General features: G+C 39.9%; 1 protein-coding gene across 1 annotated transcript in view; it reads right to left on the reverse strand.

Moving 5' to 3' along the window:
- LOC136709801 (ryanodine receptor 1-like) overlaps window positions 1-13,326 on the reverse strand; it is a 95,779-nt gene that overhangs the window by 45,498 nt on the left and 36,955 nt on the right. Inside the window, exons 28-51 of the mRNA XM_066685315.1 lie at window positions 12,594-12,799; window positions 11,633-11,807; window positions 11,281-11,489; window positions 10,747-11,099; window positions 10,148-10,277; window positions 9,660-9,820; window positions 9,314-9,476; window positions 8,281-8,367; window positions 7,856-8,082; window positions 6,568-7,012; window positions 5,442-5,981; window positions 4,913-5,113; window positions 4,541-4,652; window positions 4,295-4,438; window positions 3,886-4,159; window positions 3,303-3,420; window positions 2,806-2,938; window positions 2,607-2,701; window positions 2,363-2,498; window positions 1,457-1,640; window positions 1,228-1,339; window positions 901-1,021; window positions 603-772; window positions 131-351 (exon numbers count right to left, since the gene is read on the reverse strand). Of these exons, the coding sequence (XP_066541412.1) occupies window positions 131-351; window positions 603-772; window positions 901-1,021; window positions 1,228-1,339; window positions 1,457-1,640; window positions 2,363-2,498; window positions 2,607-2,701; window positions 2,806-2,938; window positions 3,303-3,420; window positions 3,886-4,159; window positions 4,295-4,438; window positions 4,541-4,652; window positions 4,913-5,113; window positions 5,442-5,981; window positions 6,568-7,012; window positions 7,856-8,082; window positions 8,281-8,367; window positions 9,314-9,476; window positions 9,660-9,820; window positions 10,148-10,277; window positions 10,747-11,099; window positions 11,281-11,489; window positions 11,633-11,807; window positions 12,594-12,799 (4,717 nt within the window). The remainder of the gene's footprint in view (window positions 1-130; window positions 352-602; window positions 773-900; window positions 1,022-1,227; window positions 1,340-1,456; window positions 1,641-2,362; window positions 2,499-2,606; window positions 2,702-2,805; window positions 2,939-3,302; window positions 3,421-3,885; window positions 4,160-4,294; window positions 4,439-4,540; window positions 4,653-4,912; window positions 5,114-5,441; window positions 5,982-6,567; window positions 7,013-7,855; window positions 8,083-8,280; window positions 8,368-9,313; window positions 9,477-9,659; window positions 9,821-10,147; window positions 10,278-10,746; window positions 11,100-11,280; window positions 11,490-11,632; window positions 11,808-12,593; window positions 12,800-13,326) is intronic.

The raw sequence follows: 13,326 nt of genomic DNA on the forward strand, positions 1-13,326 counted from the left end.
TGAGACTATAAAAACTCAACTTTGTATTTTTTAACCCTAAATTGCAACAATAAAATGCAAGTTAGAAGAAAATTTGACAAAACTATTTGCAGAAAAGTTGACTTTTTGATTAAAGTAAAGCCTGACTGACTTGACGAGGGACATAAGGCAGTCCTCAATGACATCCCTCTGGGCTTTGGTGAGAGCGCGACCACGGGAGAGTCTGTAGATGGTGTGCAACATGGAGTCAATCATGATGGCACGGTGGTCTGTTCCAGCAAAGAGTCGGGCACACTTTGTGAGCAATGGCAGCACAGCAGAACAGAGGTAACGGTTCAGAGCCAGAGCCATCTCTGTGGTACTGAATGCCACCTACAGCACAAACAGCACATCAACACAACACACAGACAATTCCAAATAAACATATGTAGTAACATGTTTAACTTTTATCACATTTGATGCAATAGGTTACTAAAAAGTAAGAACAAATAAATTTGATTCAATCTAATTTGTGCATGGTGTGGTTATTCTGAGATATACTTCATGCAAATTAATGCTGTTTTGCTACAAATAGAATCCCTGACTATATTAAAGGTGTTCAGGCCAAACACATAATAACTCACAGTGTCAAGAGAGGCTGCAGCCCTCATGTCTGGTAGAAATCCCACTTCTAACACATGTAACAGGAAGTCCTGGTTATCAATACCATACACTCTGTCCAGGAATAAAACCATGGAAGCCTTGTGGTCTGGGACAAAGCTGGCAGACATCTTAGGTTCAACAGTCTGACCCTCTGTTGAAAGCATGAACATCAAAGATGATAAAATATTCCAAAAAATCCAAAAGAAATGTAGAAATCAAGAGGGATTGTCTTATGATAACATGCTTTTGCAAATTATGAAACTCTCTTTGTAATCAAACCTTTGCCAAAGGTTGGAATCTGCACAGGCAGGCTAATGACCCCAACCAGGTCTTCAATGGGCACCAGAGACCTCAGGATAGCTCTGATTCTAAGAGCTTCACCTTTGCCAGCCTGAATCAACTGTTGACAGAACCCAAAAAAAATTAATTTCACATAAAAACGTTAAATAAAAAGTCATTTTTAAAGTGTTATTGATGTCTACACTTAGAGATGAACTAGCATTTAATAAATTAATAAAAAAAAGATTGAATGAGATTACAACAAATGATCAATATATAAGAGCTCAAAAATAAGCAAATGTAATTTGTACATTATGCTGAACTTACATGCATCTCAGGGGCACATCTGCCCAGTAAGTCAATCAGGGCAGAGTAGAAAGACATGATGGCATTTCCAAGATGCACCCTGTTTTCCTCCTGCTGTTCCTCCCCACCAAACCTATGAATCAAGCACAGTACAAAAATGACTATTTGTCTGATGTAGAAAAACTGAATGATTGAACTATTTAACAGTACAGCATTCAATTTATGTATATTTTTTTTAGTTCAACTGTACATGAAGCGTCTGTCTTTCTTTGGCGTAGGTCCATCCCTGGCTGGGTCCTCTGAAATCTTAATGGCATCTTCCATGGCAGCCAGAAGACCTGCCCCTCCCTCTCCTCTCAGAGCAGGGCCAAAGCACTCAGGACGACGAATCAACAGACGCACCACCACGTTAGCATTCTCCTCCACGCTCTCACCTGCAGGGAGGAGTCCAGTTACATTTACTGGCTGAATATGCGTATTAAAATAAAGAGTATATATGCGTTACAATATTTAGTAGTTAGTCAGCACATGTGCAAAATCAGTACTCAGAATTGTTTTGGAGGCAGCGCTGCCTTTGAAGCAGAAGCAACGATATTGGTTTCCAGCCGACACGTGAGGATGCATGTGATTGCTTAAAATGGATTGGGCAGAGATTGTCAAATACAAGTCCATAAACTAAGCTCTGCCTAGACCCTCTTGTTTGCCTGCTCTGACTTCCAGAAATGTCTCTGGAAGTATTAATGTGCAGTATAACTTTCTTTTTTGTTTCAGTATTTGTTGAAAGTGTTGCAGAAATCTGAGGTTTTTTTTTTAATGGAGGATAATGTAACTGCCTGGAAGTTGTATGTTAGAATGATAGAATGTTAGAAATATGCTGCTGTTTCTGAGACAGATTCTGAAGAAGTAAATTCTTGCACACATAAGATGCCTCTGAAGGAGCTACAAAATGTTTTACAACTACTTCCTCAGAGCCAGCAGAGCATTATTGTTCTGTAGCTTCCTCAGATCCAGCAATCATACATCCAAGTGTACATACAAGTCATGAAGTCATTTCTGGAAGCCACAACAAACAAACGACCAAGGTCTAGGCGAATGCTAGACAGATGTGTACATATTTCCAATTAGAAGGTCAGCAAATATGTAAAATTGTATTCACCATTAACAAAAACAGCGAAGCGGAGGAAGTCAAGATATCGCTCTCCTCCACAGGGATTCCAGCCAATATCAGGATAGCCCTTAGAGAGCAACATGGGACAACTTTGCAGGCCACAGCCAGCAAGGTACGTCACCACCTATTGAATGGCATAAAGGTAACAAAATTAGCACATGAATTTAACATCCACACATTTATTAGAGTGGGCAAAACAAAATGATTTGAGCTAATTCAATAAGGTATTTACCATCTCAAGGTCCTGCTCCTGAAGCGCTAAAGCCAGCTCGTTGTTGTCTATGCAGGAGGCTGCAGCTACATCCAGTGGAGTAGACCCACGCATTCCTGAAAAAATGGTAATATTGCAATGTGTTTGTGTATTAGGTATTTACAGTATTAATATTTATTACAGCTGGAGCATTTACACAATGTGATTAGTGGAGTCTCACCCAGGCCAATTCCACTGTTCTGCAGCAGGTACGACAGGTGATCGAACATGGAGCGCTGGTTCTGACGACTGATACGACAGAAGTAACACAGGAATCGGCAGCAGTTTGTCACAACTTGGGGAAATCGAATCTCCTTCAGACAGATGAATATAGATAATGTAGTGAAAATATGCACATTTTATATAAACATGATATACCTGTCATCGCTATGCAGCCATAAGAAGTTTAAGTACAAAAGCCCAAACTCACTGTATGTTTAATTTTATTTCATTAAGGTACATTTATTATCAGTGTACAAAGTATAACTAAACGTGTCTTATGCTTTTTGTCCATCCCTGGCTGTGAACACACACACACACACACTTGTGCACAGTGGCTCTGAGCACACAGCTGGAGAGGCAGACAACAATCCCCGGCACCTGAGGAGCAGCTGGCACTTAGGTGCCTTGTTCAAGGGCACCTCAGCCATGGATTGAGGGAGAAGGTAGAAGAGATACCTTAGAGTCCCCTCCGCCTCCCAACACGTTGACCATGACCTCCATAACAGTCTCGTGCATGCCAAGAGCCCTCATAAGATTGGGATGCTGGTAGAAGACCTTATTGTTCATGATGTTCCTAAAAGACAACATACTGTACATTAATAACTTAACGTAATTTTGACAGAAATCACAAGAGGATTCAAGGGAATGTCAAAATTTGCTGAGGTTTATACTATGTATAATTTAATGTTATTGAAGTAGAAGATACTATGGTATATAGGCAGTTGTTATGTGGTTGTGAGCTTGATGCTAGGATAACACAAAGTTATTGTTATATTTTTCTGCTTTGTTGATATGTTACATTTGGTGACTGTGTGGATGTTGCTATGGTAACTCTTGAGGTTATCTATGGAGATGCCATGGTGTGCCAGGTGGTTGCTACAATACTGTTATGTGGTTGTCATAGCTTTCTGTGGGGCTGCAATGGTATATTTGGAACTTGTTAGGGTGCTGCTATATCTGATGATTGTAAGGGAGTTGCTATGATGCTATAAGTTATTTTGTTTTGCGCATTGCTCTAAGATATGTTAATGTAACTAACCCAATGCTTTGAATCATAAGCCTCTCCTCCTCTGGGCCCATCTGAACGATGAGCAGTGAGCGAATCTGGCCAAGGCACTCAAGTAGGTCCATGGTGTCCTGCATAGACACAGCGTTGATGGCATAGGCTTTGGGCAGGGCTCGGATCAACTCGCCTAGAGAATCATACATTCGGTGCAGCAGGCTGAACATCATCCGGACTAGCTCTGGGTTCTGGATGAATGACTCCTGGGCCCAGTGGATCATTGTGTGGGAGATGAGTTCCTGTAGAGTACCTGAGAAATAGATTGCAGAGATTAATCAATAAAACTACAGGCAGAAAAAATCATATTGTTTTTGCTGACACCATAGATTTTATACAGTTGATATATTAATACACCCTCTTCAAAGTGCTAAGACGTGTTACTCACTGGGCTTAGGCTCTTCTTCAGGTTCAGGCTCCTCTTCCTCAGTCTTCTTGCGTAGATTCTTAACTTTGTCTACCAGCTTAAGCAGTCTTCCTCTTAGTGAGGTGTCTACCTCTTCTTCCTCCTCTTCCTGCTCCACATGAACACCTGAAAGCAACAGACATTTGAAAATCATTACCTTCCAGGTGATGAGCCAAAAAATATGAAAAGAGTTGCTGACTTGCTGCAAGAGAAGTGTTAGAGACTGACCACAGTGATTCAGGATTTCATTGTGGAACTGCTGGAGAGGTTCCCGAACCTCTTCAGGCACTGGACAGTCCTCATCATCTGGAGCGTGCTTAAAGTTTGTCAGCAGAATAACCTGGACATAACATAAATCCTTCAGTCACGAATGCATGTTGAACTCCAATGGGAGAGGTCTCAATACTTATTAAGGGTTTGGGGATGCACTGTTACATTCCAAATGTAATTGTAACAGTAGTTTAAAAACATAAAAATATTATTATTTTTTCATTATTATCCAAGCATTTTGCAACATGTTTTTTTTCTTCTTTTTCATCTAGTAGTGATCAATTAGGCACCTCTTCCACTGGTTTTGCGAGGAAGAAGTGTGTGCTTTACCTGTTCCTGTGGAGGCGAGCGGAACTCACGGGTCCTGCGAGCAGTCTCAGCGGCTGTCATGGTGAAGGCTCTCATGAGCTCATTGTAACGCTCGCGCTGGTTCATCTGAATGCTCTGCACAAACTTATCAGAGAAGGCAACAATAGCCTCCACTCTGTGCCTTAGCTCACAGTCACAGAAATACTGTAGCAAGGTACACATCTGTGTGTTGAAAGAGAGAGAGAGAGAGAGAGAGAGAGAGAGAGAGAGAGAGAGAGAGAGAGAATTATTATTATTATTATTATTATTACTATTATTATTATAAATAAGTGAGAGAATGATTTTCAACTGCCATTTTTTCTGTTAGTTTTACATTTATAAAGGTAGATAATTACATTTTGTCACTTACACATACATTTATTTATATTTTCATAAATATTTGAACATTTCATGATGAATAAAATAACAAAACTTGTACAAAAAAATCTTGTACATTAATTTACAGATTCTAATTATCTGAGAAATTTAAGCAGAAATATGTAAATCTAACCTGCAGTTTGACGGACTCTGGCAGTTTCATTTGCAGTAGTCCTTCCTCAGGTGCTTCCTCTAATTCTTCCTCTCCCTCACCTCCTCCTTCCTCCGCCTCTTTCTCCTCCTCTGCCTTCTCCCCGTCTACCTTTTCCCCTCCATGCTCCTTTTCGGCCTTTTCCACTTCCTCTCCATCCTCACCTTCCTCTTTCTTGAGGGCTTTAAGCTCCTCATCATCCTCCTCTTCTCCCACCCCTTCATCCACTAGTTCTTCTTCTGCAGCCTCCTCTTCTTCCTTTGCTTCATCTCCCTCCTCCTTGGAAGCAGCCTCCTTTTCTCCCTCCTCCTCTTTGGCATCTCCGAAAACGTTGGGGTCGATCATCTTCAGGATGTGCTTGACGTCCTCGTCATTGAAGATGCCCATGATCAACAGAGTGCTGATAAGCTTCAGGATAGGGACAAAGTGGAATTCAACACTGCCTCCTACTGGGTCACGCATGGCCTGACTGCCGTCCATCACAGCCTCAGTCAGCATGCTCAGAGCCTTGGTCTTCAGTTCCTGAAGAAATAGAGAGGTCATTAGGTGGGGCTCATGGGTAAAACTTAATGCCTTTTCCAAATGTATCCTTCCCGCATTAAAACTATGTTATAGGCAGATTTACTACAAATGGAGAGGGTATAGCTACGTGTGAAAACTTTAGGTTGATCTTGCCGAAATACAACAAAAAAAGGTAGGCCATCATAATTGCTATGAATTGATCCTGTTGTTTGACTAACAGCATTATCATCTTTGGTGAGAAAATATAATATTTCGAGTTTTATTTCTTGTGATTTTAAAGACTATTATGAGTAGGTTTTAAACAGAAAAGTCCCCAAAATCTGTTAATTCATTAATTCCTCTTGTACAATCACTTTATTTTTACCAGGGTTGTGGTGGGTCTGGAACCTACTAAGAATCATATATTGCAAAAATAACATTTGACAAAATTGTATGGTAGGAATAATATTTGTGTGCTTTTTGCTCAATCCTGCTAAACATAGTCTTCTGTGACATACAAGTTTGCATCAATGTTCACTCATGGCAAGAAAGGAACAGAACAAAAACACATGCAGGTTAAGCTCCATCCTCCTGACATATAACATACCTGCAGCGGAAATATAGGGCTGAGAGTGTACAGATCTGGGTCAGTGCCCACAAAGTTGATGGGAGAGAAGTGAAGCTTGGGCCTTAAGCAGGTGGTGAGACCCACACCAGGCAGATCATGGGCTTTCTCAGCATCAGGATACAGAGTGATGCTGAGAGTGTCCTCTGTCATGGGGACGATAAACTCACGGTTGGTTCCCAGGCGGTTGCGTTTGGCTGACTCCAGATGGATGCTGATCAGTAGGTCATAGTAACCACTGCGCAGGGGCCCAGGCAGGTATGTGTTCTCAATGGCATAGAAAAGCTGCGATTCATCCACATGGCTGCAGAGCGCATGAGCCACGCGATTATTTCCCAGAGCACACACAGCACAGTACAGCATCAGTGTGTGGTAGTGAAACTTAAGCCAATCATGACGCTCTGATAACTCCAGGATATCAATGCACCTGAAGAGAAGAACGGAGCACATATTCACTGAGTTCTTTAGGTCATTCCTATAAAATATCTGCTATGTTATTTTAAATTAATTTCATTGTTTAAAACTTTGATGATACTGAACTGCAGTTCTCTCTCTGGTTTATTTAGATTTAGAAGCTCTGCATATTTTAAGGTGGACTGGTATGTTTGAAGACAAAAAAATGACTGTTTGTAATTTGTCTGTATTCACGGTTTGACTTACTAGAGAAACTCATTTGTAACTCGGGTTGTGTTATTTTTTTCATTTTTGGTCTGTATTTACTTTCATGAAGTTAGCTGTCTCCCACCTCAGACAGTAATCTGAATTAGTAAAAGTCAACATCACACACCTTTGGAGCAGGAATAAAGCAATATAGTCATCTATTTTCATTGTTTTCAATGTTTGGAGGTCTCTCTTTGCCATTTAAACACCTCCAAATGCCTTTTAGCATAATAGACAGAGCCCCTTTGTTTTGTTACCCATTTACTGACACTGGTGCTTCATAAACACATTAGCCCTGTTTCCATCATGCAAACAGACTGCAGAGCTAGCAAATGGTGAGGAAGCTCAATGTTTGATTAAAATTGTGAATTTCACATTTAAAGTACATCAGTTGCTGTATAATAAGAGTAAAGCTTTAAGATGTTAATGATTTTTAAAGAGGATACATTTACATTTCCTTCTTTATTCAGTATGGGAGTGAGTGAATGAGTGAGTGAGTTCCAAGTAAAAAGGAATGTTTTCTCAACATCATGCAATACTAAAGTATAGTTTATTTCAGTTTAGTCATATTAGTCTAGAGTAATGTTTAAAAGTGTTTTATATTGTTTACCTATTTTCCTCTGGGATATGCAGAGCCATCATTGTAAGTGGCTCAGTGCACTCCACCATCCAGCCCTGTCTCTCACTCACTTTGCCCACCTCGGGCTTTAGGAAATGATTGGGCACGCGGCTCCAGATAACTGGTGTCAACATATCCACATCCAGACGAGGAGGACACTGTGGTACGGGGTTCTTACACTCACTGTGGAACATGGCTGCTGAGAGGGGCATGATGTTCTAATGGAGAGAAAGAAGGCAAAAGAAGAGGAAAATGTGGTTTCAATAAAAGTTATAAGACCTAAGATATGGACATGCATATATGTTGGAAAAACTTATGAGGAAGAAAAAGACACAAAAGTTACTGTAGAAGTATTGTGAAAAAAATTAGAGCATGCTAGAGAATCAAAGCAAAGTAAAGCAAGGGAAAAGACTAACTTTTAATTTGCCCAACTCAAATTGCAGCATGTTCTGACTGTAGGGCTGAATGAACACAGCAGGGAATAGCTTGGTGTTGGGCTCCACCTGAGAGAACAAAAACACCCACCATAGTTTGTCAGTCGAAATGATCCATTAAATCCATTTGTAATGCTGTGGACCCAAAGCTGAACTCAATATCAGGAATAAACACATGATACACATTAAAATTCACATATTTGTTGAAGAGTTTGAAATTAATTTTTGATAAGTTTTCATTAATGAATATAATTTTGATTCAGTATAAAATAAATTCAGTATGCGAGGTAAAAATTAAGAAGAAAAGCAAATAAATGGTAGAAATGAAGAAATGATAATTAGGTTAACAGAACTGAAGAGGATATAGAGATAACCGTGTAACTTTGAAAATTAATTCATATTTTATTTAGCATTCAGTTGCTAAACGGTTATCAAATACTGTAGTAGATAATTTTACAAAAAATATAAATAAAAAGTAATACAAAAGCAAATAGCTAATCACATTATGAAACTGACATTGTTCATGAATCTGACACTGTTCACACTTATTAACATCCTTAAATAATTATTAATTATTCATTAATTCTTTCATTATCTGTAAGCACTTATGCAATTCAGGGTCACGGTGGGCCCACCTGGAATCATTGGGCGCAATGCAGGAATACACCCTTGAGGGGGCGCCAGTCCTTCACAGGGCAACACACACACTTTCACTCAAACACTCACACCTACGGGCACTTTTGAACTGTGGGAGGAAACCGGAGCACCCGGAGGAAACCCACAGGAACAGGGGAGAGCACACCAACTCCTCACAGACAGTCACCCGGAGCAGGACTCGAACCCACAACCTCCCGGTCCCTGTAGCTGTGTGACTGTGAAACTACCTGCTGCGCCACCGTGCTGCCAGCTATTAATTAAAACACTTAAAATACCTACACACCATATCTAGCTTATACTTTAAATCTGTAAATTCATTCTTCACACCTTTTCTCTTAAGCATTAAAAGAAGCTTCACCTGGTAAAAGGTGTTGATTTCCTTCCCATTGGCTGTGAAAGTCATGAGACCAGTTGCCAAGTCAACAAGACAGCCAACCACAAGATCCTCCTGGCTGAAGCGTTGTTGGGATCCACTGATTAAATCCCCTCCCCACACCATGTAACAGTTGCTCCTCTTTATGCTGAGTGGTAAAGCAGAACATCAGGGTGTAAATATTCATAAGCAGTTAATAATCAGAGATGCATATTAATCAAATAGGAATAGCAGCATTCTCTGTCTCGGATTTTGGTTATAAGACTTCTTAAATATATTTAAAAAAGCTTTTACAATGAGTGCTTGTTTAGCACAAATTACAGTGTGTTACCTGTCGTGAATGTTGCCCTTGTCATCACCTACAGTCACTGTGACCGTGCGGACTTTGAACAGATCAAAGTTGAAATCATACTGGTGATAGTCAGGGGTGACCCAGCCCACCCATACCCCGCTAGGTTCCTGACCAGCGTAGATTCGCACTGAGTAATAATACTAAAAAACAAAAGAGAGAAAAAAGATAAAACTTCACATATACATACATATAGTCACTGTCAAACTGTCATTTTGGACAATTTTGCCATTTTCCAGTTATTTGAAAAAGCAAAAGGCTGCTAAAACTATGCCAAAAAATATCTTAATAAAAACATAAATTAAAAATAATCTAGAACAATATCTTGCTACATTAACATACACTAAATGATAAAAAATGTTTTTCTTTTTCCTTCTCCTATAAAGTTATATTTTTCAGATTAATCAAATATTTAAATGGTTACAAGAAAAGCCACAGGCATTAAGCATGTGTTAGTTTATGGTTCTCACTGTAGTTGTGTTGAGGATGATCTCTGGATCATCACGGTCATCTGGCACTACGTCCTGCACCAAGCGGGGAACAAGAGGAGGAGGAGGGGGAGGAGCAATCAGTGCTGCCTTCTTAGCCTTAAAGAGGAAACTAAGGACAAATAAAAAGCAGACAGAAATCAAACCAATTACATTATTATCTAATTAGATTATAAGAGTATGTTTTTTGAAAACAATATTTTACAGGTAATTTGTACATTACTGGACAGAGGTGCGACAGCACACTTGCATAAAAAACTGCTAATTATAGCTGTGGCAACACCTTGCACCAATATTATACACCATTAATATGTGACAGTTTCCACTAGTGGCACGGGCTTATGTCCAATGAACATTCAGATGAGCAATTTAAAATTACCTGCAAATGACCAGCACACCTGTTTAGCTCATGCCTTTTTTATGAAAACCACCAGTTAGATATAGTTCAGGTTCAAATTAGGAATCATGTGGGTGCAATATTGACTTATTTTCTTGATGTTTTACTTAGTGATGAATTATTATATATATTTATTCTTCTAATGAATTATCAATAGTAGTCTGTGACACTTTTTGGTTCTTACCCTCTTTTTTTTCCTTTCTCAGAGGCAGTGTCTTTATCAATCTCCTTGATGCCGGGGATGTCTTTCGGCACAGATGGCTCCTTCTCCTTCTCATCTTGTTCCTTCCGACTGGCTGACTTCTTCAGCACCTCAAAATCGGAGTCAGGGTCCACTTCCAATACCTCATCCTCAGGGATAGTGAGGGCACGGGTGAGAGGGGTCTTGCCTGCAGGCACTTTGAAAGTCTCATAAAACTCAATGGGCATGCTCAGTCTTAGGAACAGCATGTCTGTGTTGGCATTCTGGGAGCCAAAGGACTTGTGGGTGACTTTCAGACAGGGGGCGCTGTCCACTGTACCATCCACACGAGACACCTGAACAAGCAAGTCAACAAACATGGACAACACTTATTTATAAGATGTTTCAATGGCAGATAAACAGTTGCTCAGGCCACAGCCACAGTTTGTGTAGTATTGTGCAGAATTACATACAATTTCATCATAAAATCTACACATTACTATATTAACTACCTCTGCACTATTCAGACTGAAATACCTCAATGTGATTGTGATCAGTGGGAACAGGCACAAACTGGGGTAGACTCTTGCTGAACCACATGGTGATGTCCCTCTTCATGTTGATTGCGAAGGGCTCAAAGCCCTCCTGCAGGCCACAGATGGCAAAGTAGCGTAGGCTGCTAACATTCTGGCCTAAGTTAATACGGCCTACCTGAGACAGGCCCAGTGCACAAACAGGGATGAAACCTGGTGGACAAAGTAGACCGAAAAATGTAACAGAATGAAAAATTTGATTAAAAAAATTTGATTAACAATCCCAAACATCTATCATCAACAAATAACATTGACATTTTTGTAAGACTGATTTTACGTTCATCCATTTCACTCACCATCTCCGATATCAATGTCTTTGAAAGCCATTTCTGACCCAGAATCACTAATCAGCATTTCCCCGTTCAGAGTGAACATGATATTCATCTCCACCAGATCAATCATGCAGCCCACCACATCTCCAGACTGCCACTGCCGGCCAAATGGCTCATTTCCTATATGCCAGCGCTGAGCCTGGAGAAGAAACATCACCAAAAGTCAACTTTTAGTTCTTCATTACTGAACAACTGAATGTTATTTTAACATCAGCTGTGACAGAATTCTAAAGATGCAATAATACTCAATACAGGAGGTAATTAAGCAGACATACACAAGGCATAGTTCTACAATGTGAGATATTGGCATGGCTGTACTATGGTCTTGTGCCTAAGAACATTGTGATTATATGGCAGTTCTGTTATTGCCATATATTGTTACATTTTTAGGATAAAGAAGACAGAAATATGATTTGCTTATCAACATTTTTCAAGGTAAAATTATGGCATATGTTAGCACTGCAACACCCCACGTCCACTGCCACATAAACACTGGTGTCATTGCTACGTTACATGTGTATGTGGCAGAGTAATACTTCTTCTGACAGAGTGCCAGTATTGTGCATTACTGGCACTCCTAGAATGTCTCTCATCCAATCACATTGCAGGGTCAGAAATAACTATGGTAAAATCTAGAATTTTTCTTAGTGTATTACCCCTAAGTAAATTTGTTATTAACAAATTACAGAAACATGTTACTGTAGGTCATTGAGAGAATGGGCGGCCATATAAGAGTTAATACTATACTGAATTTACACTGTACAGTAAGCTGACACAGATATGAGGACACAAGTTGGAGTAGTAGGTTTGTTTTAGTTCAAGGAGCCTCTGGAGAAAGAGGTTTTAATACCTCTGCCCTAGGACTTATGACAAATCAAAGTGATGCTTTGTCTCACACATAGTAAAGCTATTACACAAGACTCACCCTGTTTCCATTGAAGACATAAGCCAGCTCATCTGCTCCTAGTTCAGTTCCTGCTCGCACATTCGGCCGAGCCCAGCCAACCCTCATCTCTCCTGTGGTCGCAGCTTCAAACTCAAAGTACCACTTCCCTGAGGTGACAGCATACTGCCTCTCAGCCCTGAAAATGCGCACCTTATCCCCATGGATACCATCCATTGAATGACTACCTGGGAGTGAGAAGCACAGGGAGTGATCAACAAAATAAGAGCAGGGAAAACCAGAACACAAAGACTCATTTAAACATTATTACATTCTTTTCATTTCTGTCACAGGAGAACCACTGGTCTGTTTGCACCACCACAGAACCAGAAGTTCCAAAGGGACTCCACTAGGAAAGGAAATCCCAACCTGCCAGAAGTGGTGTGTAAACTGAATGCTGGACAGAATCAGATCACATACCACCCCTAGTGAACTGATAGTCGTCTCTTGAGATTTAAGAGGTGGAGGAAGGCTGTCCTGTTTTGTTTTATTTTTCCTGCAAGCAGACCAGTGGTTCCCTCTATGGTCCTTTGTTTTATTGTTTTCATTTTATGGTGTAGCTTATATAACAACTATATAATATCAAGGAATATTACCTACTTACACATAACTATAAAAATATATATTTAATTTAGATTTATTTAAAAATACATTAATCATTAATAATATAGATTTATAATGTGGCCTATGTTTATTTTTAAATACTGAGAAGAAT

The sequence above is a fragment of the Hoplias malabaricus genome, chromosome 11 (genome assembly GCF_029633855.1).
Source record: "Hoplias malabaricus isolate fHopMal1 chromosome 11, fHopMal1.hap1, whole genome shotgun sequence".
NCBI classification, from domain to species: Eukaryota; Metazoa; Chordata; class Actinopteri; order Characiformes; family Erythrinidae; genus Hoplias; species Hoplias malabaricus.